General features: G+C 49.5%; 1 protein-coding gene across 1 annotated transcript in view; it reads right to left on the bottom strand.

The window, feature by feature from the left end:
• col12a1b (collagen, type XII, alpha 1b) overlaps positions 1 to 20,640 on the bottom strand; it is a 61,557-nt gene that overhangs the window by 10,163 nt on the left and 30,754 nt on the right. Inside the window, exons 33-65 of the mRNA XM_084699449.1 lie at positions 20,457 to 20,586; positions 19,957 to 20,096; positions 19,620 to 19,749; positions 19,305 to 19,444; positions 18,963 to 19,092; positions 18,704 to 18,843; positions 17,946 to 18,075; positions 17,488 to 17,627; positions 17,228 to 17,357; positions 16,875 to 17,014; positions 16,527 to 16,656; positions 16,157 to 16,296; positions 15,502 to 15,631; positions 15,245 to 15,384; positions 15,004 to 15,133; positions 13,702 to 13,844; positions 12,605 to 12,734; positions 12,269 to 12,411; positions 11,331 to 11,460; positions 10,560 to 10,679; positions 10,158 to 10,304; positions 9,916 to 10,032; positions 8,776 to 8,928; positions 8,598 to 8,672; positions 7,745 to 7,884; positions 7,438 to 7,561; positions 7,154 to 7,297; positions 6,845 to 7,009; positions 6,653 to 6,691; positions 6,407 to 6,545; positions 4,422 to 4,564; positions 3,736 to 3,845; positions 163 to 321 (exon numbers count right to left, since the gene is read on the bottom strand). Coding sequence (XP_084555575.1) covers positions 163 to 321; positions 3,736 to 3,845; positions 4,422 to 4,564; positions 6,407 to 6,545; positions 6,653 to 6,691; positions 6,845 to 7,009; positions 7,154 to 7,297; positions 7,438 to 7,561; positions 7,745 to 7,884; positions 8,598 to 8,672; positions 8,776 to 8,928; positions 9,916 to 10,032; positions 10,158 to 10,304; positions 10,560 to 10,679; positions 11,331 to 11,460; positions 12,269 to 12,411; positions 12,605 to 12,734; positions 13,702 to 13,844; positions 15,004 to 15,133; positions 15,245 to 15,384; positions 15,502 to 15,631; positions 16,157 to 16,296; positions 16,527 to 16,656; positions 16,875 to 17,014; positions 17,228 to 17,357; positions 17,488 to 17,627; positions 17,946 to 18,075; positions 18,704 to 18,843; positions 18,963 to 19,092; positions 19,305 to 19,444; positions 19,620 to 19,749; positions 19,957 to 20,096; positions 20,457 to 20,586 — 4,341 coding nt within the window. The remainder of the gene's footprint in view (positions 1 to 162; positions 322 to 3,735; positions 3,846 to 4,421; positions 4,565 to 6,406; positions 6,546 to 6,652; positions 6,692 to 6,844; positions 7,010 to 7,153; positions 7,298 to 7,437; positions 7,562 to 7,744; positions 7,885 to 8,597; positions 8,673 to 8,775; positions 8,929 to 9,915; positions 10,033 to 10,157; positions 10,305 to 10,559; positions 10,680 to 11,330; positions 11,461 to 12,268; positions 12,412 to 12,604; positions 12,735 to 13,701; positions 13,845 to 15,003; positions 15,134 to 15,244; positions 15,385 to 15,501; positions 15,632 to 16,156; positions 16,297 to 16,526; positions 16,657 to 16,874; positions 17,015 to 17,227; positions 17,358 to 17,487; positions 17,628 to 17,945; positions 18,076 to 18,703; positions 18,844 to 18,962; positions 19,093 to 19,304; positions 19,445 to 19,619; positions 19,750 to 19,956; positions 20,097 to 20,456; positions 20,587 to 20,640) is intronic.

Genomic DNA, 20,640 nt, shown 5'->3' with positions numbered 1-20,640 from the left:
AACACGCTCCAATGAGGAGTGCGGGCGTCAGAGCGACTCCTAGAACGTTCTGCTTCCCGTCTTCCAGACACACAGAATGCACACGCTCTCTTTACAGAAAAATCATTTCATGTCTGGGACATAAACAGCGTCAGGCTTTTCCAGTCCAAGGTTTTGACTTACAGTTGCAGATTCGCCTTTGGACCCAATGGACTTGGACATTTTGCCCAGAACTTGATATCCGTCAGCAGACGTGTTTCCGCCTTCCTTAATCTCTTTGGTGGCCACCTCTTGACAGTCGAGGTTTAGCTTGACGCTGGTGGGGGAGACCAGGATGTGGACCTAAGAGAAGAGGAGGATAGAGACTGATTAATGAGTCGGACTTTCGACTGGGGCTAAGTCTTCTGTCTGCTTTGCATCCTGATGCTCTGCTATTAATTAAATGCTTCTCTCAATCCAACTTTGGAGTGGAAATAGATATGCTACAGTACAGTATATCCTCTGAGTGGTTGCTCCCTCCAGCTCAGATGGAACGCAGACGATAGTCAGGAGTGCAGACATTGGAGGAAAGTAGCACGGAAGGAAGGAAGCGGCTCTAAAAATGGAGAGAGAAAAAAAAAACTGCAAGCTCGGCCATGGGGATCAGCTGCAGTTTGGCTCCAAAACACACAGCTCTTCATCCTCTACAAACCTCATTATAGCGTAGTTAGCTGATAATTACATATGATTCATGGCATGTCACATCATCCACGCTGCTTAGATGGATCTGGTGGTGGATGATCAACGGTAGGAAAAGTGTAGGAAAAGTCTGGATCAGCTGGGGGTTAGGCCGCTGGTTTTCGGAACGCTACCCTTCATCATGTTACCTCGTCTTGCGGTGACGGGCGAGAGAGATAGAGAGAGAGGGAGAGAGGGAGAGAGGGAGAGAGAGAGGGAGAGAGGGAGAGAAAGAGAGAGAGAGCGTGCCGCTACAGGAGGATGTGTCTCCCCACCAATCGGTGTCACGGCCGTGTCGGGTGTGTGCAGCCTGTTGAGGCTTGCGCGATTGCCCGTCCTCAATCAGACGCTCTCCCTCGCCACAAAAAGATGAGACGATTACGTCGTTCCCTCAAGCATGCTCCCTCACAACGAGGGGCAGCGGTCGTGTCGTTCAGTTTGAACCACAGGGATCACGTTTGCTCTTAGAAGGAACATTTTACTGTACAACGTCATGCCCAGACTCTAGGAGTCCAACCCTAACCCGAACCGCAAAGAACACTGTGGTCAGCGTCCCAGAAAATGTGAAGGCGGCCGACCTCGGGGCTGAGAAGAACAAACTCGTCGCTCTGGACCCGGTGACAGACGACCAACTGGGAAGCCTTCTCAGCAATTTGTGGAAAGAGCGGGCAGGGTGTCACCGATGAGGAGATGTTTTTGGTAAATAAGCTAAACATGCACTTTCCTGAAGCAAACACAGAAGACTTGTAAGAGTCGTTCTGCTGGATTGAAATGACTAAATGTGACCGTTTCCACTTTCAGACCTCTGAGACAGTGAGACAGTGTCCGACAAACTGACAGTGATAAACCAAGCAAATTTAGCCAATCACAGTTTTTCTGATAGAACATTCGGTTGGAACAAGGCTAACGATAAGTCAAGATGATTGTAACATAAAATGCCATGGATGTGTTGTCTACACTAGTAAGGGTGAAGACTGCACCCACTCCAGGGACCTTCAATTGATTAACACTATCCACACACATATAACGTGGGGTTTTCCCTCAATGAGAGGTCACTTAAAAGACTCCTCAACTCTTTACACCATAACAACAGTCATGAGTACCCACCACCTCTCCTCTCCCCTCCTCCCCTGACTGAGTCTAAATGTTTTACTGTAATTCAGTTCAAACCTTAACCATTTTATTAGACTTAGACTTCTGTGCTGTCTACCTTGAATATACTCCTGTGTAGGGAATCCTTTTACAAAAAGACCAAACCACAGAAGAAGCCGATGTTTCCCAGAATGGGTAAAAGAAACAATGATAAAAGGTTCGAGACGAGACGAGATATAGGATCGGACCTGACAGACACATCTGGCTGAATTTCACTGACTGATTGAACGGTTTTCTACTCATCCCAATCTATACTCACGGGAGTCTTCACATTCTTTTTAGATCCTGCTGCAGAACTCATCAGATGGGCTTTGGCTTGCTGCTACGAGGATCCGGTAAAAGCTAAGTTGGCTTGGTTTGACAGAAACAAAGGTGGCTAGCTTGGATGTTGCTAAGTTGATAGCACCCACCACATAGTGCTGCCAGGGATGGCTAAAACAATAAACGGCCACACCAATCAAAATAGAGTGAGAGTTTTGGCCAAAGAAGACTTGGCTTTGTGTTCGATACTGGTAGAAAGGAGGTGGTATCGTAAGTCACAGAGAAAACCCCTGCCTCTGCCAGAACAGCACTAGAACTGTCAACCTTGATGCTTTTTGTAAAAATGGCTAGTTTACAAGGCGTGTGTGGGGGGGAATCCATTGTGTTCCATTAGTGTGTGTCACAGTGAGATGCGTGACCAACGTTGTATCCCCCATTCAGGAATGGTAGAGATCACGCCGCTTGTCGAGAACCATTGGGGACATGACTCAGAGGCACTGCCAGGAGCTATGGTCTGTAGCCAGAATCCATTTGATCTGGCGTGAACTCAAAATCTCACCCAGGTCCATATCGGTACATCTAACCACGCTGGGAGGTAAACCGCAAAACAGAGTCACTGCTACTAAGGCAACAGAGTGAATTCCCCTGCGGTCAGCTACCAGAGGCTACAGGGGAGAGACAAGGCTCTGATCCAGACAGCAGAAGTTCAGCGAAGCCAAGGGGAGGAATGGAGGGGAGGAGGAGCAAGAGGCGGAGGTTGGGAGGAAAGGAGGGAATAGAGCCATGAGAGGGACATAGGGCGTTTATGGGAGGGAGGGAGAGGGAGAGAGAGGAAGAGAGAGAGAGAGAGAGAGAGAGAGAGAGAGAGAGAGAGAGAGAGAGAGAGAGAGAGAGAAAGAGAGAGAGAGAGAGAAAGAGAGAGAGATAGCAAGAGGGAGATGGGGTGAAAGAGAGAGAGATAACAAGGGAGAGTTGCCTGTCTGATGTCATTCTTTAATAGCTTGACGAGTGACCCAATATTTCCAGACAAGCGCTCCAACGAGCGACAGCAGTACATATTTATTGGCCTCCCCCAAAATAACTTATATATTCTTGTGAAAGAATAGCATACTGGTGTCCTAGAGTGCTGAAGCAGCTGATCTAGGAACCTAGATGAGGTAACTGAACCTCCATCAGACTTGAACCAACGGTGCTTCCAAGTGCATCCAACCATGGACCACAACTTCCAACACTCCCTTATTGGCAGTGATAATAGGTCTTGATTTGCACAAAAGATCAAATGTTCCTTCTCTCTCTCTCACCAATAACCCGATCCCAACTTACTGGAGCCCAGTGTACAGTACTGTAACAGTCTTTTACAGCAGTCAGAGACCATCTGTTGCATGTGCCAACAGAACTCTCTGCAGTGCACATGTCCGAAGCGGCGTCGCAAAGCGCACCTTCTGTAATGTACAACACATTTGGAATGCCAGGTATTCTCCTTGGGATCTATATATCCTCGGGACATCCAGCGAGAACATTGGAGCCAGATGTGATGGATGTGCCACACCTTCACCTGCCAAAGTTCTTCCAGAACATTCTGCGATCCATCCATGCCACCGTCCCTCCGTTTAGGGCCATATTTACCTTGTGGAAGCTTCCATGGAAGATCCTCTTCACAGGGTCGCTGTCAAACGTGACCCTCTGGATCTCACCACGTGTGTCCTTGTTATAGAACGATATCGTTTGGCTTCCAGCTGAGAAGAGAGGAAAACACAAAGAGAGAGAGAGATTGAGAGTGGCAGGGTTCAGACACTTCCCTCCGACATTGCATAAATACTTCGCTGTCGTGCGAAATCTAAAGTAGAAACAGGACTTGCGTCTTCGCTGTTCGTGTGTGTTTGTGTGTCTGTTTGCGTGTGTGTGTGGGGGGTGGTGGTGCTCATGGAGGGGGCCCAAGTAGTTATGCTTTGTGAAAGCTGCTCCACAAAACACAGGCAGGGCAATGAGGCGTTGTGAGGCCCCCAGCTGAAGCTAGTTGAAGGCAGGATGCCGAGGCTGGAGGAGGGACTGTGGTTACGCTGATGAAGGCCAAAGCAGCCCTCCAGGGCTCTGGATCCTGTTAGGAGGCTATTCACTTGAAATGATTTCTGCACAAAAGGGGCACAGCTGCTTGACATGACTTCTAACCTCGCCCGCCCGCCACCCCCCCCAGACATCCAGCCCGCCCCCCCCCCCCCCCCCCCCCCCACAGTGTCTACCGATTAAAATTGTATTTTTTGCTACACATGGACTCCCACACACACACACATAAACAGAGGAGTATGCCTTACGATTGATGGTGACACCAGTCTCGGGTTTATGGTCCTTGCTCGACACCTGCCAGATGTCGAAGGCCTCGCTGGGCGTGTCCGGCAGCAGGCGGAACATCATGATGATGGTGTAGGAGTGAGGTAGACCGTCTGGGTGGATCTCCCTGTTCCAACGGCAGAACCAACCCCCCCCCCACAAATAAGTCAGGTGGAACGATGCCTCCACGAGGCCTGCGCCCCGTCTCGATCGGCTGGTTCCTCACCAAAACGTAACTCACGACAGGACATCGTAAATCCATTGACCTACTTTGAAGGGGAGAGTGTCTCTTTGCGAAACAGAGCAGAGCAAGACCTTTCATGTTAACTGCTCCACGGCTCCCCGTATGAAACAACCGATGGGCGATGTTAAAGCTCCGCCTTTATGCACTGTGTTAACTACCCCAGAGGGACTCTTTTGGGAGTGCGTTTAGGATTTAGTCAATCCCCAACTTCTATGCACCTGACATCGCTGACCTTCTGAACAACAGGGGCTCTAGTGAGCGCTTGGCTGCAACACACACCTGCTCAGCCCTGTGGCACCCAGGCTCCAGAGCAGTAAAATACTGCAGTCAAATCTAGAAACCGAGACCATTTGCAGTCATTTTTTCACGAGACATGTGAGCCCCAGCTGCCATGGTTTCATTCAGACAGTAACCAATTTACAGTAAGTATACAGAAATAAACTAATCATGCTTGTCTAAGTTGGGCTGGCAATTGATGTCGTTCAGCACAGTTGCCTGAGGATATTTTAATGACTGTCATTAAGCATGAATTTACAGTAGGTTTAGACAGGGCTTATTCTGCAATTAAACAGAACTTCAGTCTATTACCACCCAACAGCAAAGCAGATACAGGCTTTTCATATATGCAAATGAACGTCATCTTGTAAGTATTAGCAAGCAGACAATTTATTACTCACTCTGATATAGAAAAAGAGAAACAGCAGCTCTGGCTAGCTGAACTAGCTTGGTCAGAGCCTTGCACACTTATATTCCTTTTCATAAATTATATCAGTTTCATTCATTACAGGGTGATCCCATAGTTTGTCACAGCTATTGGGAAAGCCTTTTGGCTAAGGCAATTTCAGTTCTCAGGGTTCCAGATTGCTGATTAAAGGTCCCATGACATGAAAACTTCACTTTAGGAGGTTATTTAACATTAATATGAGTTCCCCTACATTGCTTTTGGTCCCCCAGTGGCTAGAAATGTAAAATAGGTGTAAACCAAGCCCTGGGTATTCTTCTCCGCTTTTCAGAAAATGAGAGCTCAAACGCTCGGTTTTTAAAATCCCCTATTGTGACGTCACAATAGGGAAGGTTACCTCCCCTTTCTCTGCTTTGCCCGCAGAGAGAATTTGGCCCACCGATGAAAAAACTAGCTACAACCGTGCAAGCGCGACATTGGTCGAGACATCATGGCTTGCAAACGACCAAAGCATGATAGTTAGTCCCGCCTCTTTCTTCCTCACAGCATTTAAAGCTACAGACACAGAAACAGCGCGTCCTGAGGAAAGATTGTGAGACTGCTCTTAGTGCCTGTAATCCTGCACCAAGGTTGAATTTTGGGAAAGAGACTTCAGATACAGTATTAGGGGACCACTAAGGCCAACATGAAAGCATCCAAAAACAGCATGTCATGGGATCTTTAAATAAAAAAGAAAATGTAAGGGAAGATATTGTTCTGGTTAATCAGTCCTTTAACATGAAGAGATAGAGCAGGGCCCAAGGCAAAAGCACACGGCATAGCGCCACCATTTCAAATACAGCAGATGCTGCCATGTCACAGACTAAAACCATTGACCAGAGCTCTGTGCTGATTATAGGTTGACCGCCAGATTGAACAGTCCCCTGTGCTTGACTCGGTTTTAAAGCATTGAAAAAAGATTTCTCCTAAAGCAATCGGAACATCTCATTGAGAATGAACGTGGACACACTGGCCCATCTTTTTGCTTTGGGGATTCGACTTACGTCGTGGGCTGGTTGAGGAAAGCGTTCTTGTGGAGTCTGTAGGCCGTGTAGCTGTTGAAAGAGCCAGGCTCCATGGACACTCCCTGGATCGAGCCATAGGTCTTCTCTGTCAGGTTAAATGCCTCCAGCATTCTGAAGCCTGCACACACATGATCAAAAACAGGGTCAAACACCTGATGCTTCCAACGTTTACAGTCAGTATGCACGGCGGCTGGTCCCAAGGTTGAATCTGGCAAGAGTTCTTACCTGGCGATGTGAATCCATTCAGGTAAATCAATGGACAAGCTACGGAACAATAAATAACAGATGTTAGAAAATACAACCCAAAAAATCTTAAAGGTTATGAAGACATATGTTTCAGTAAAAACAGATCATCAAAAAAGACGCTTTTAGAGTTCTAAAGAGATATGTCTCTTGGTGAAAGAAAAATGCACTTACTCGATGTTGCGGTTTCGCAGATGAAAGTCACCAGGTTGTCCTGGATGCTGGCGAAGGCGTCAAAGTCATCCACCACGAAGATGTGTCTGTCACTTGGCTTGCTGCCGATGTTCTGCAGTTCGGCGTAATCCACATCGGCCACTCCGATCACAAACACACTGTACCCTGGGGGAAGAACGCACGACCCGCGGACAGACGTGTCAGTGATGGCCGCTCGAATGCCATCCCATTAGCCAAACTATGTCATTTCAACTATGAGAGACGGGAGGAGGGGAGCGTTTGATGGACAGCTCGGTGGGTTGGGCTTACCGGCGTGCTGCAGCTTGGCGGCGTTCTTCTTCACCTCGTCTTGGGAGCGGCCGTCCGTGATGGCGACGACCACCTTGGGAACGTTCCTTCTCATGCCGTTGTTCGGGGCGAACACCTTCTCATACACGTGCTTCAGGGCGACACCTGATTGACGACAACGAAAACCCAATCAACCGACGGCACTGGATGGCTGAATTTCGAGACGCAATCATTCAGTGCTCTGTGTTAGCGATTACACTGGAGCCGGTAGGCGAGACCTGAATTCTGAGTTTCGATTGGCTCACCTGTTTTGGTGTTTCCTCCTCTGTAGCGAATGAGCTGCAGTGCAGCGAGGGCGTTGCCCTTGTCCTGGTAGGAGTTCAGCCTGAACTCTGTCTGAGACTCATCACTGTACTGCACAAATGACACCTGTTTCCAAAGTCAAGGACACAAGCATTACAAGGAGTTATGGTGTGATTTAACAGTGCACCACCTCTATCGAGGCAGATCTAGGACTCAAACTAAAAATGCTCCAAGTCAATGATAATTTACAGCCCCTTTGAATGATTCTGGAGTCGTTTTTTTGAACCCCTATTTTCCCCGACCACGGACCTGCATTCCTGAGGGTCCGATGACATCAAAAGCTCCAATCATGCTGAAGACAAACTGCACCACTTTGCTGAAGCTCTCATCTCCGATGCTCCACGAGCCGTCGATGACGAACACCACGTCTGCCTTGGCACCTTTGCACACTGAAGCAGGAAAACAAACCAGTGAACCCCTGTGCACCCCCCTCTAAAACGGACCTCTTCGTAATTAGGGTTGGCATCCTCCTAAATAAAAAGGTCTGCCAGATGACATCATTGAGCTATACATAGCAATTATCGGGTTTAATTGATCACACTTTTTTTGTGGAAATACTAAAAAAACGAGGAACATTTGGTCACCAGAAGGACTGGGAAAGAACTGCCTTTAATGACTTTCTCTAGTACAAAAAGAAGTTGGTAAAATGATGGATAATGTCTGCCTTATGTGCTCGCCGCACGCTTTGAGCTCTCTCCTCCATTCCTTCCTCTTTGTTCGAAGTCCATAAACAAGTTTAGCAGACAGACAGTTACGTTTCCTTTCTTAACACCTATGTCAGTATTGCATAAAAAGTGCTCCCACTGAACTGAACTTTTTCAGACTTTTAGCCAAATGTGTAGTTTATTGGAACTCTTTTGGATTATGGTGCCGGACTTTGTAATTTGAGACCCATTTAGATGTCAGATTGCAGCTGTGAAACTCGGCCGGCTAAAAGGTGTTAGAGGGCATTGAGCAGATGCTTCCATCCAAAGCGACACACAATTAGGGTCAGAAAAACAATCAAGGATAATCAAGGGTCAAAAAGTGCACAGCTCTGACAGTCAATGTGCTCTGGTTCGACCGGTGTGTTGGCGACAGTACTGGTGACATTGGTGCTTACCAGCCCATCCTGGGGGGATGGTGGGAGGGGGAGGAGGAGTTGGTGGGGTAGTTGGGGACGGGGTGGGCTTGACCACTGAGGGGAGGAAGAGATACCAGAAAAGTTAGCCTCGAGTACATCTGTGCACCTTAACTCATTCACAACAGCACTTTCTCATGCCTTGAAAAAAACCACTTACGTGTTCTCTCCTTGATGCTGACCCCGGGCCCCTCCAGGTTGGGGGTCTGGACGAAGACCGTGGCGCTGTAGAGGGCGTCGGGCGACAGGCCGTCGAAGCAGTAGTGGCTCTGGGCTGCGGTGATGGTGATCTCCTGCTGGCCCTTGCTGGAGGCTACACAAGGACACAGAAGGGGGAAGAACTCACGTGGGCTGAGAGCTTGGGTCGAATGTAAACATGTCTGCTGCTCCGGAGATTTGTCAGTCTTTCACCATCGTAACGCCATGCAGCTGGACACTTACAGACTTCTAGCTAAGAGACTTCTGGAAAAAGAGATCCAGGACATCCAGAATATCTTGCTTAGCATGTAACTGAATTTGAAATGTTTGGGGAAAATGTTGAGATTTTCCAAATGTGGCTCTTCTTGTCAGGCTTACCACAACAACCGAGACTGTGGCCTTTTATGGTTGACTCATCTCTCCATCTTCTTCTCCTGAGTTGGCCTCTATATCATTTGACTTAGCTTTGTTAGCATTCTAATTCCTGAGGAATTTTGGTGAGAACAGCAAACCACAGTTTGAATTCCTCTTGGAGAACAAACATTTTCCTTATTTGTTGACTTCAAAGCGCTGTCTGTTCTTGAAAAGGTTTGCCTACAGTCCTCCCAAACCCCTGTGATTATTTATCTACTGGGATCGTTTTTCCACAGCAGCTGTCTTCTCACACAAGCAAGAGCCTACTTCACTTGGCAACCTGTCACCGCCCGGATGAGTGATAATGACAAGCACAGACAGTATTTAAATACTCTGATAATGCCTCCTGTTTTTTCACGGGCTCCCCAGAGCCTGTGTGCCAACATGAAACAGATGGATTCAAAGCCTCGTGGTAGTTAGGAGGATGTCATCCTCTCAGACAGAGACACAATTAAAAGCTTGGTGGTCGAATGCTTTCAACAGCATCCAGCTAACACATCCTGCTTCAAAGTGTAAACACGAGGGGGGGGGGGTTGGGATAAAGAGCGCAGCGGACCATCTCTGACAGGAACGTGCCGGATAAAGTAGAGGAGCCAGTAGCTGGATCCTGCACAGGTAGCCACTGTGGTTGGTCAAGACGGAGAGACCCTCAGTGAAACGTACTTGAAGGTGGGAGACGGGGACTCACCGAGCAGAGGGTTGAGCTTGATCCTGTAGGACGTGGCAGCCCGGTGGGGATTCCACTTGATGCAGAACTTGTCGAAGCCCACGTTGTACGTCTCGAGGTTGGTCACGTTGAGGTAAACTACGGGGGGAAGGGGGGGGGGGGAAGAGAACACGGAGAGAGACCATGTCAGACTCGGGCGGACGACTCGAGCGGACACGGCATGCGGACAGAGAAGACGTGCCTCCGCTCGTTGGGATACGTACGTGTCGTTCCCTGTCCGATGAGAGCCCCGCTCGTGCCGCCCGTGTACTGGGCCGTCACCTTGACGTCGTAGGGGGTGCCTGGAAGCAGGTTCTGCAGGGTGTAGGACGTCACGTCGCCCACAAACACATCCAGGCTCTCGTCCTTATCTGCACAGTCAACCAACACAAATTCAATAGCTTTTCGATAGGGCTCCTATAAATGCATTGTGGTTGAGATATATCCCATGAATAATTATAAACATGCCTCTAAAATATGAACACACACACACAAAAAAAAACCGAAGACACAATGAAAGATTCAGCTTGATTGAGCTGTTCAGAGGAGGATATATTCAGAGTTGGAGGCAATCCTGTACAGTGGTAGACACGTGGCCGGGTGTTAGTGAGAGGACATCTCCAAACCTGCGGGCTGGTAGGACAGCCTGTATCCGAGGACGGGCGCAGGCACGGGGTCCCAGGCCACGCGGAAGCGGGTGTACCACTCGTCCGAGACGCGCAGGTTCCTGGGATCCAGCAGGCCCACTGGAACCAAGGTCGGAGCGAAACGCACGTCAACACACAATCAGTCACGCTAATTAGCCGGTAATGACATGTAGGGGCATGACCCCTGTTTCCAGGCCTCACACACACCCTTCCCCCACCCCCCCATAGTGAAAGCAGGCATCAGCCGTTGCCTCAGTCGGCTCGTGTGCTTTTGCTGCCGTGGCTGTTTCTCCTCCTGCCTGTGTTTATCAAGGCTATTATGAGTAATGCAAAATGTTTCGATTGGGTTTATTTTTCCACGGTCTTGCGGAAGGAGCCGGGCACTGAGGGTAGCTGCGGTAGCTCCAGGCTCCTTGGTTGGAAGGAGGCCAGCTAAAAACCGCCTGGCAACAGGAGCTGCACTCTCCCAGCCAAGACATAAAGTTTCTTTTGTTTGTGTAACTCAGACTAATGTTCGCCAGTCGCGAAGCTCTGCCGCTCCTTCTACTGTGTATTCCCAAACCTCCAAACTCTTCAAAATGAATTTTGGTTTGGTTGGCCCAATTATTCATACTGTATGTCTATTGTGAGCCTTTTTTTCCCATTGTGCAGACTGCCATTGTTCGTTCCAGCTATCCTAGCCTGGGACATGTCTCCAAAGGGGAGTATTGTACACTAGAACAAACTGGTCAGGTCCAAACGGTTGATTACCTGTGCGTCCGTTTCCATTCAGTGAACCGCCCGGGCCCTCAGCGTAGATGGCCTCCACAGTGATGTTGTAGGGGGTGTCTGGGAGCAGATTGGGGAGCAAGGCGTTGTTCCTGTTCCCGGGGACGAAGGTCTGTGTGACAAAGCACCAGAGAGAGCTCCCCTCAGTCATTAAGTATCACATGCAAACACACACAGGAAGAAGTGATGATGGAAGCTACATGCTAATGCTAGCTCCCAGAGTAGTGAATCATCACTCAGAGGACAATGAGGATCGGTTAAGAGGATGCTTGGTGACCCCACACACACACAGTTATAGCCTCGGTGGGTGACCATTTGTCCAAACGTCAACACGGAGCCATGCCTTCATTTTTCTCTCTTAACTAGTCTAATCTAAGTCTTCGTGCCCAGGCTCCTTGCTCTGGTGAAAAACAACAGCTGGCCTTCCGCGATTGGTGAAACACGGTGTTTACGACCATTCATAATGCAACACCGTCTCTGAGGCTTTAACTGAGACATGAATAAATCTGACAACTCAGACAAGAATGACAACACATTAAGACGTCAGGATGACTTCATTCAAGATCTTGGCTGGGACGCCACATTGAACATCACAGCTCATATGAGAGTTAACATTGATACGTCGGATTACTTGTTGCCCGTGGGAGGTCAATGCTACTTGCAATCTTTTCTCGATAACATAAACATGAAAGTATTTCAATACAGTATATTTTACAACTTTTGTAAGGAAGAAACAGGTTAAGTTTCCCTCCCTTGCGCACCACTAACAACGTGACTATTACAAAACCTCAGTCATACAGATATGTCAGCATGTTGAGTGCATTGTTTCTAAACGCAAACCCAGGAACCCTTCAAACTATTTAACCTCTCCATCGAGGGGTGTTTTTTGTGATGTCTTGACAATCAGGTGGTATACTCACAAACTCAGTGATGGGGTCTCCTGTCATGGGGGCGTAGCCTATCTTATACTGCTGCACGGGGCCCTCTGCGTGGTCCCAGCCGATGGTCAGGGTGCTGGTGGTGGCATCGAACACACGCAGGTTCCGAGGGCCACCACGGGGCACTGCGACACACACACACACGCCACATCGCTCCCCCCATCAGTTACCCACACACAAACACACACACACATCTACTGCAGAGGACATGCTGGAGCTAGGGGAGGGGTTAGGGTTAGGGGGGGCATGCTGGTCTGTGTACTGCATGAGTCGGAGGGTGAAAACCAAGCAGGGACTTGATCCGATGGGGACACTCACAGGTTTTGCCGCTGTCTTTCACCGGGTGCCCCTCCCCGTCCGAGTACAGAGCCAGCACGCTGACGGAATAGGGGGTGTCCGGAATGAGCAAGTCCAAGAATGCGTTGTTTGTGTTCCCTGGAACCAGGACCTTTTGAGAGGGGTCACGGTGGAGGGGGGTCATAAACATCACTACAAACAACCCGAGAGAATCTCCCTATTCAAATGAACCCTCTGTGGATTACACACCAATCTGGCACTACTAATGTACATAATGAGCTCACTGTTACTCTTTACCGGTGTCATTTTTGATGCATGGGGTTGCCGAAAAAACGACGAAATACTAACAAAGCCTTAGGAGGTTAAATGTTAAACAAAGTCATCAGTTATGGGCGACTGGTAAACAGTTAGTGCTACGATGCGGCTGTTATTACTGAACACACTTTCGGCTTTAATCTCAATGCGGTGTCTAACAACAGCGGGGATTACAGTGTCCGTATCACCACAATCAGCACGACACCGAGACCCTATTACTTATTGAGGGAGTCATTACATCATGGTAAATACAGCTGCCTCCAGAGCCTTGTTTCCAGACTGAACTGGCTGTGTCGCGACCAAAGGAGCCATGGAGAGGCCATGCAGGTGTAGGACACGTGTATTAAAACAGCCTGCCGTTCTCAAACGGAATGACCCTACATCCAAATGGAATGTGTAATCTTTGGAGCGGGCCCCATTAACCTTTATCTGAGGCCGCGGGACTTCAAACAAATCCGACTTTCATCGAGGCTTCCCACAGATGTGCTCGGACATATTTCCTGCTCTTTGTTGCGAAATGGGGCATCCAGAAATATTCATCTTGAGACAGAAAAGTCTTTATTTTGGAGGGTGAATTGACACCAACCTTTCTGGACTACGATGTGAGCAGATGACTATCACAGGAAACCTTCCGAGAGAGAGCCTCCAGAAAAACGCTCCCTCCATTTTGCTCTGTGAGTTTCCTGTGAGTGGAGGAAGGAGACTCTACACGACCCCTCCTCCCCTCTCTCTTGTTCTCCAGCCCCCCAGGGCTCGAATTGTGTAATGACAGGCCCCATTTCACAGCGGAGAAAGTGACTTACCGACTCGGCAGGCTTGGCTCCGGTCAGGGGGGCGTAGATGACCCGGTACTGCTGCACCTGCCCCGAGGCGGGCTCCCAGCGCACGTTCAGGCTGTTGGGGGTGGGGTTGTACACCTGGATGTTCTTGGGCGGCGTGCGCGGAACTGCAGGGTCAAGGAGGGTAGGAGAAAGTCAGAGGGGAAAGTGCAAGTGCTAAGTACAGTTTCCACTCGACTTAGCCGGGGGGGGGGGGGGGGGAAACACAAAGTTGCAACCCAAAACAGAGACAACTGTGGAATTCACTCCGGGCCCACGCCGCTCAAAATGAGAGGGAAGATACCACACGAGGAAGTTCAAGGGCAGACGTCCGCTGAGGTGTGTTTCAGCGGGAAACCGCTCAGTGAAAAACAGAAAAGGTACTCACAACTGCTGAGGGAAGCAAAGCGTCTTGTGGCAATGCCATTTTTCTTTTTTTTATAGCGTCTATGTGGAGAGAAGCTGCACCGTTTTGGGTTTAGGCAAAAGCCTCTTAACTTCCTTTTTAAACTGAAACAGATGTGCATATTCCTCTGGCATTCAGCATGTATGCCCCATAAAGATAGATGTAGTAGGTAGCATGAGGCTTAGCCACCTTTTTCATGAGAGAAAAAAAGCTACAAAGTCTATTTTATCTAAACGAGAAGGAGACTTACTCTATACTATAAACGCCCCCATGTTTCAGAGCCCTAGACTGTATGACGTGTCTTCAAGGAGACCGGTCAGCCATAAATATACCCGCTCATCTGGTCCAGCATCACCACAGGACTTCAGATAACCATGTCAGTGAACGAGTGTCTTACACAGATGAAATGACAAGGAATTAGTAAGCTCACATAAAAATGTCCCTCCAAACCTTTTCACAGCGTTGCATAGAACTGGAACTTTCGATGGAATCATCATGCGCCCTCAGCTCTGTGATACTGACATACTCTGCTGGAATCACAACGTTCCAATTAACGTCCCTGAGATGGATTTCTGCTGACTGAGCATGGCTAGCTGTTTGAGCACAAAGTAAACCGTGGCACACAACAGGGTGTTACGCCACCCTGACACGGGGCAACCAGCTATCCTCTTGGCTGTGTTAAGTCTGGTTTAGGGATTGGATTTGAAGCCTGTTCAATTCTACACTTGCTTGAAGTTAACCTGAGGGACACTTCCTACAAGGCTGTTTGAGACTTTGAGATAAGGCCTTCAAACTCCAGATAGAAAAACAACATCAAAGACGAAAAACATGAAAACATTGAGGGGAGGATTTGAGTCAGAGGCAGCTGTCCAAAAACATACGTGTCTTTCCGTTATCAGACTGGCGCAGGCCTTCTCCCTCAGGGTAGACCGGTACCACGGTGACCGTGTAGGGCGTGTTCGACAACAGATTCCTCAAGATGGTGCTAGTCGTGCCCCCGGACACTTGTTCCTGTGCCCGGACAAGAACGACACATTACTGGATACAGGATTCCGACGTGACCCGATTATAATGAATGTTACAGTCCAGCCGGAGGAGAAACAACCACAACGACAGTCTTACCATTTCCTCCGCGCCGCCAGTGGACACAACGTAGAAGAGGCGGTACTGGCGCACGTTGCCCTCGGCGGGCTCCCAGCGCACCTTCAGGGAGCTGGTGGTGGGGTCGGTCACCTTCAGGTTCTTCACCCCACCCAAGGCTTCTACCAGGACGAACGGAAGAGGAGATGAGCTCAGCGAGGAGGTCATTCAGGGACAGGGAAACACCAAGAGGACTCTCCGTAGAGCTCGGCACTTCCCAATGCGGATTCGCCACTTACTCGTCTTTCCGTTTTCCGACTGGCGTTTTCCTTCCACGTCGGCGTACACGGGGACAACCGTCACCTTGTACTCTGTGTCTGGCTGCAGACTCCTCAGAACGGTGTTGGTGGACATCCCAGAGACTTGGGTCTGGTTGAAAAGAGTGTACACAGCGTTATCATTCATTTATGACCTACCAGATCCCTGACAACATGCCTGTTTGCAGGCATGTACATTAGTGGATTGTCAATGTCAACGGCTGGGTTTCCCAGATTCGTTAAAAAGCTCTTAACGCTCAGAGCTTCTTAGGAGCATTCTAAGAACGCTCTAGAGCGCTCTTAGAACGTTCCTAAGAAGCTCTGAGCATTAAGAGCTTCTTAACGAATCTGGGAAACCCGGCCAATGTGTTTTAGGTGTTAGCATAGGCCTAGCTTTAGGAGTGGACAGTTAGGGATATGTACCTACTCCCTACCAGTGGTAATGTCCTCACCAGTAATTAGCGGCAGGGGTATTGCTAGCATGTAGGGGAATGAAATCCCGTTTTCTGTCTCCTGTCAACGTTCAAACCAAACCCACGCCCTTTGGTGTTTGGTTTTGAACTCTGCCGCGAATGAGTCCCTCAGGAGTGCTAAAGATCTATTGAACTGCGGCCGGAGCGCAGAGAGTGAGGCCTACCGTCAGCTCAGCTCCGCCTGCAGCAGGGACGTAGAGGACGTTGTACTGCCGGACGTCCCCCTCGGCCGGCTCCCAGCGCACTCTCAGGGAGTTGGTGGTGGGGTCGGTCACCTGCAGGTTCTTCACTCCACCCAGTGGCTCTGAAAAAGCACCGATGACATCACTCTCTCGCCCGCCCACTCCCAAACGAGCCTGGGCTTTAATGACTTGTCTCGGGAGTACAGCTGAGGACTAGCTGTCCGTCATGTTTTGAGCAGCGGGCGCTCTCTGTTGTTCACTGTGTTGTACGCTTAGAGCTAATAGAAGGGCGCTGGATGCGTCGAACACCGTGAGGTCGTTTTGGGTGTGTCGTGGATCTAAGATCACTCACTCGTCTTCCCGTTCTCGGATGCCCGTATGCCCACTACGTCGGGGTAGATGGGCACCACCGACACGTTGTAGACGGTGTTGGCGTCCAGGTTACGCAGCACGGTACTGGTCGTGCCTGCCGACACGACTTCCTGTTCGGGAAGATTGACGGAGGTCTGTCAGAATTCTAAGGTCCAATCGGTTTGTGTCATCCAGGGGTGTGTCTAAATACTTCACATGATCAACTCACTGACACAAAATATAAACAATGGACTTTTTCCCCTTCCAAATGCAAGCCCCACCCATATAAAAAGGATTTTCCAGTAGAGTAGTACACAGGTAGTTAGCATCGTGGCTGTCAGGGTCCTACCGTCAGCTCCTCCCCTCCTGGCTGGGCGGCGTAGAAGACCTTGTACTCGCGCACATTGCCCACAGCAGGTTCCCAGCGCACGGTCAGGGTGCTGATGGTGGGGTCGATGACCTGCAGGTTCTTCACCCCACCCATGGGCACTGCGGTGGACAAGACAACGTTACGACATTTTGCCAGTCGGAAACCGGCAAAGAATATGGGTGGGTAGCATTTCTGCAATGATATCCGTGACTTTTGAGTCGACAAGTTTTTTTCTTTTTCTTAACCAAGCACTGTAGACAGACATTAGACGGACTTTAGACCGCATAAGTGAAAGAGCTTTTTGTTTGGTCACCGAACCCGTTGGAACTCACGTGTCTTTCCGTTCTTGGACTGGGACTTGCCCTCCATCTCGTGGTACACTGGAACCACAGTCACCGTGTACTCTGTGTTGGGCTCAAGGTTCTTTAGAACTATGGTGGTGGTGGTTCCGCTCACCTGGTCCTGGGCAGAACAGAACAAAACGACCTCAGAAAGCGCTCTGGTTCCAGACAGTGTCCTGGTCTAGGGGGAAAATCCTGAACACCAGACATTCTCTGGGGCGGTGAGACTGGTGCTGGCGAGACGGCCTTACCACATCCTGTTCTCCTCCTGCAGCTGGGACCCAGATGACGATGTACTCGCGCACGGTGCCCTCCGCCGGGTCCCAGCGCACGTTCAGAGTGCTGGTGGTGGGCTCCACCACCTGCAGGTTCTTGGCAAAGCCCAGGGGCTCTGATCGGAGGAGAGACACAGAGGGCCTTGTCATTTCATCACCTGTACGGTACTATGGTGGATCTATGGTGTACAGTCATAGTCAGTTGACTTGTTTATTTTTTGCACGTAAAAAGAATCATAAAGCAATACAGTACGATTTGATATTTACTAAACTAGCAGGATGCTTTTTTGTTGTATAGTCATGGTCAAAGGATATATATTGTCAAAATGACTAGTTTGTCGGGAGTTGTGGACCTGAGTTGTTGACACTTTCGACCGGTCATCAACCACGTTGTCGGAAGTATTTTTTAACGATGAAAAAAAATGAAGACTTACTTGTCTTTCCGTTGTCAGAGGAGGTGGGTCCATCCCCCTCCGCATACACTGGGATGACAGACACACTGTACACCGTGTTTGGTAGGAGCTTCCGTAGGACTGTTGAGGTGGTGCTCTCTGACACTTGCTCCTACGTAGGAGAGACAGTGTGAGCAACAAGCCTTCTAAAACCACAAAAGGGGCCGTGCAAAATGACAACAGCAACTCGGTGAGACAAGGAAGCAGGGTTGCTGGTCTCTCTGGGGGGGGGGGGAGAGGAACGAGGCGCAAAACGATGTAAGACAAGCACTCCAATGACTTTCACCACCTTCAGGGGAGATTAGTTTGACGAGTTGTTCGATTGAGAGTGAAAGGAATGTCGTAGGCCACGGTGAACGCGGCAATTGCAAACAGATAAGTAACGCTTGAGGGATTGCATTACACGTTTGCCAGCCAAGCCCCTACCGTCAATGACATCACGGTTGCGATCACAGAACTGTTCACACTCTGCTTGCACCCACCCAGGCTGAACACCCCCTCCCCCCAAATTCCTGTCAAGACTTCCTGTCATCGCCGCGTTCTGCTCCCACAACAGGGTTGACGACACGCCAAGTCGCGCACGCCAGTGGAGGAGTGTTTTCCCAGAGGACCGGGAAGCTGTCGGGACACATGTGGAGCTACGAGTGGGGATGACCTAGCCAGGATGTGTGACCACACTACGTTGGTGTCGAGTTGTGTGGAGACAGGAGGGCCGCTGGGGGGGGGGGTCTGATTCTCACCACAATCTCCAGGCCCCCCGCGGCAGGAACATAGACCACTTTGTAACCCTGGACGTTCCCGTCAGCCGCATCCCAGTTCACGGTCAGCGATGTGATGGTGGGGTTGGTCACCTGCAGTTTGCCGACGCCACCCAAAGGCACTAGGTACGCGAAAAAGAAAAGTAACGTGCCGGGTGGTTTCAGTTTCAAATCTCTCCGGATGTTTCCTCTGTTCCCTATGTATGTGTTTGTGGCAGGTTTTTTGTCGCTACACACTTACATGTCTTCCCATTCTCTGCCTGGCGTTTGCCCTCCCTGGCTGGGTACACAGGGAGCACGTTCACAGTGTAGAGGGTGTTTGGCTTCAGGTTCCTGAGGACAATGGTGGTGGTGCCTCCAGGAACTTGCTCCTGTTTAACAGCAGGGAGGAAAGCTCACTGTTTAGAGAACCTAGTGCATATCAAACACTCCAAATAAGAACAAGTGGAAAGTATTTGAGAGAGAGAGAGAGAGAAAGAGAGACAGAGAGAGAGAGAGAGAGAGAGAGAGATGTACCTGCTAGGAGAGAAGGAGGGAGATAGAGAGAGGGAAGAAGAAAGAAACAACGAGGGGTGAGTCTCACCATTTCCTCAGCGCCGCCCTCAGCCGGGACAAAGAAGATCTTGTACTGGCGCACAGCACCATCAGCTGGGTCCCAGGCCACGTTCAGGGAGGTCATGGTGGGGTCGGTCACCTTTAGATTCTTCACTCCACCCAACGGTCCTAAACAACCCCACAAAATTCATTGTGTTACGATCAATACATTGGCCCTCTGGGTCAATAGGTCTTTTTCAAGTCCAAATGAAAAAAAAGAAATAAGAACTAAATGTATTTTATCTAAGGTTTTTCGTTGGTGACTGAGAGAATGCCGGAGTCCAGTGAGGCCAGCCAGACTTACTGGTCTTCCCGTTCTCTGACATCTGCTTGCCATCTCCTTCTGCGTACACCGGCACCAGGGACACAGTGTAGACGGTGTCTGGCTGTAGAGCTTTCAGGACCGTGTTGGTGGTGCTCCCAGACACTGAAACCTAAAAGCCACAACACTCAGACACCATGAAATGGCCAGCCAGTGGCAACTCATTGCCATCAACACAGTTGACCCACAACTACACACTGGCCCTGACCCACAAGTACACCCTAATCACATCTTTCCATCAAATAATGCATAGATTTCCTGGCTTCCAAACACTAAGACGGCTAAGACAGGGAGCTGACGGCGCTCCTACCAGTCCTACCATGGCCTCAGCTCCCCCAGCAGCAGGGACGTAGATGACTTTGTACTCTTTGACCTTGCCCTCGGCGGGCTCCCAGCGCACGTTCAGGGTGGTCATGGTGGGGTTGAGCACCTGCAGGTTCTTCACTCCGCCCAGGGGCTCTGAAGAACACAAACAAGACTTTAGTCTGTGTCTTTCTTCTAGAATCCAGGGTCTTTACCATTGTGCATATTGAGGAATTGGAGCCAAAGGGGGTTAGGTACCATGTTGGGTGATTATGATTATTATATATCTAATGAAAGCACTCAGTGAAATCCTTTCAGTGCCAAAAGGACACAACTGAAAATATGACCTGTATGTTGTAATTAAAAGAAAGGCCCTCGAGATACAGTTGATATAAGGTGATATTTACTCGTCTAAATGGTACCTCAATCAAATAAACTCAACAAGGGCCAAATGTGATTGATCCGTGGTTAGAAGTTGAGAGAATGCCGGAGTCCAGTGAGGCCAGCCAGACTTACTGGTCTTCCCGTTCTCTGACATCTGCTTGCCATCTCCTTCTGCGTACACCGGCACCAGAGACACAGTGTAGAGGGTGTCTGGCTGTAGAGCTTTCAGGACCGTGTTGGTGGTGCTCCCAGACACTTGCTCCTGAGGGATCACACACAGTACAGAGACTGTGAAATAGCCAAACCCGTCAAATGG

The sequence above is a fragment of the Hypomesus nipponensis genome, chromosome 6 (assembly GCF_054491055.1).
Source record: "Hypomesus nipponensis isolate SF chromosome 6, ASM5449105v1, whole genome shotgun sequence".
Classification (NCBI taxonomy): Eukaryota; Metazoa; Chordata; class Actinopteri; order Osmeriformes; family Osmeridae; genus Hypomesus; species Hypomesus nipponensis.
Note: the sequence above shows the minus strand (reverse complement) of the source record. Positions and strands in the feature narration are given on the sequence as shown.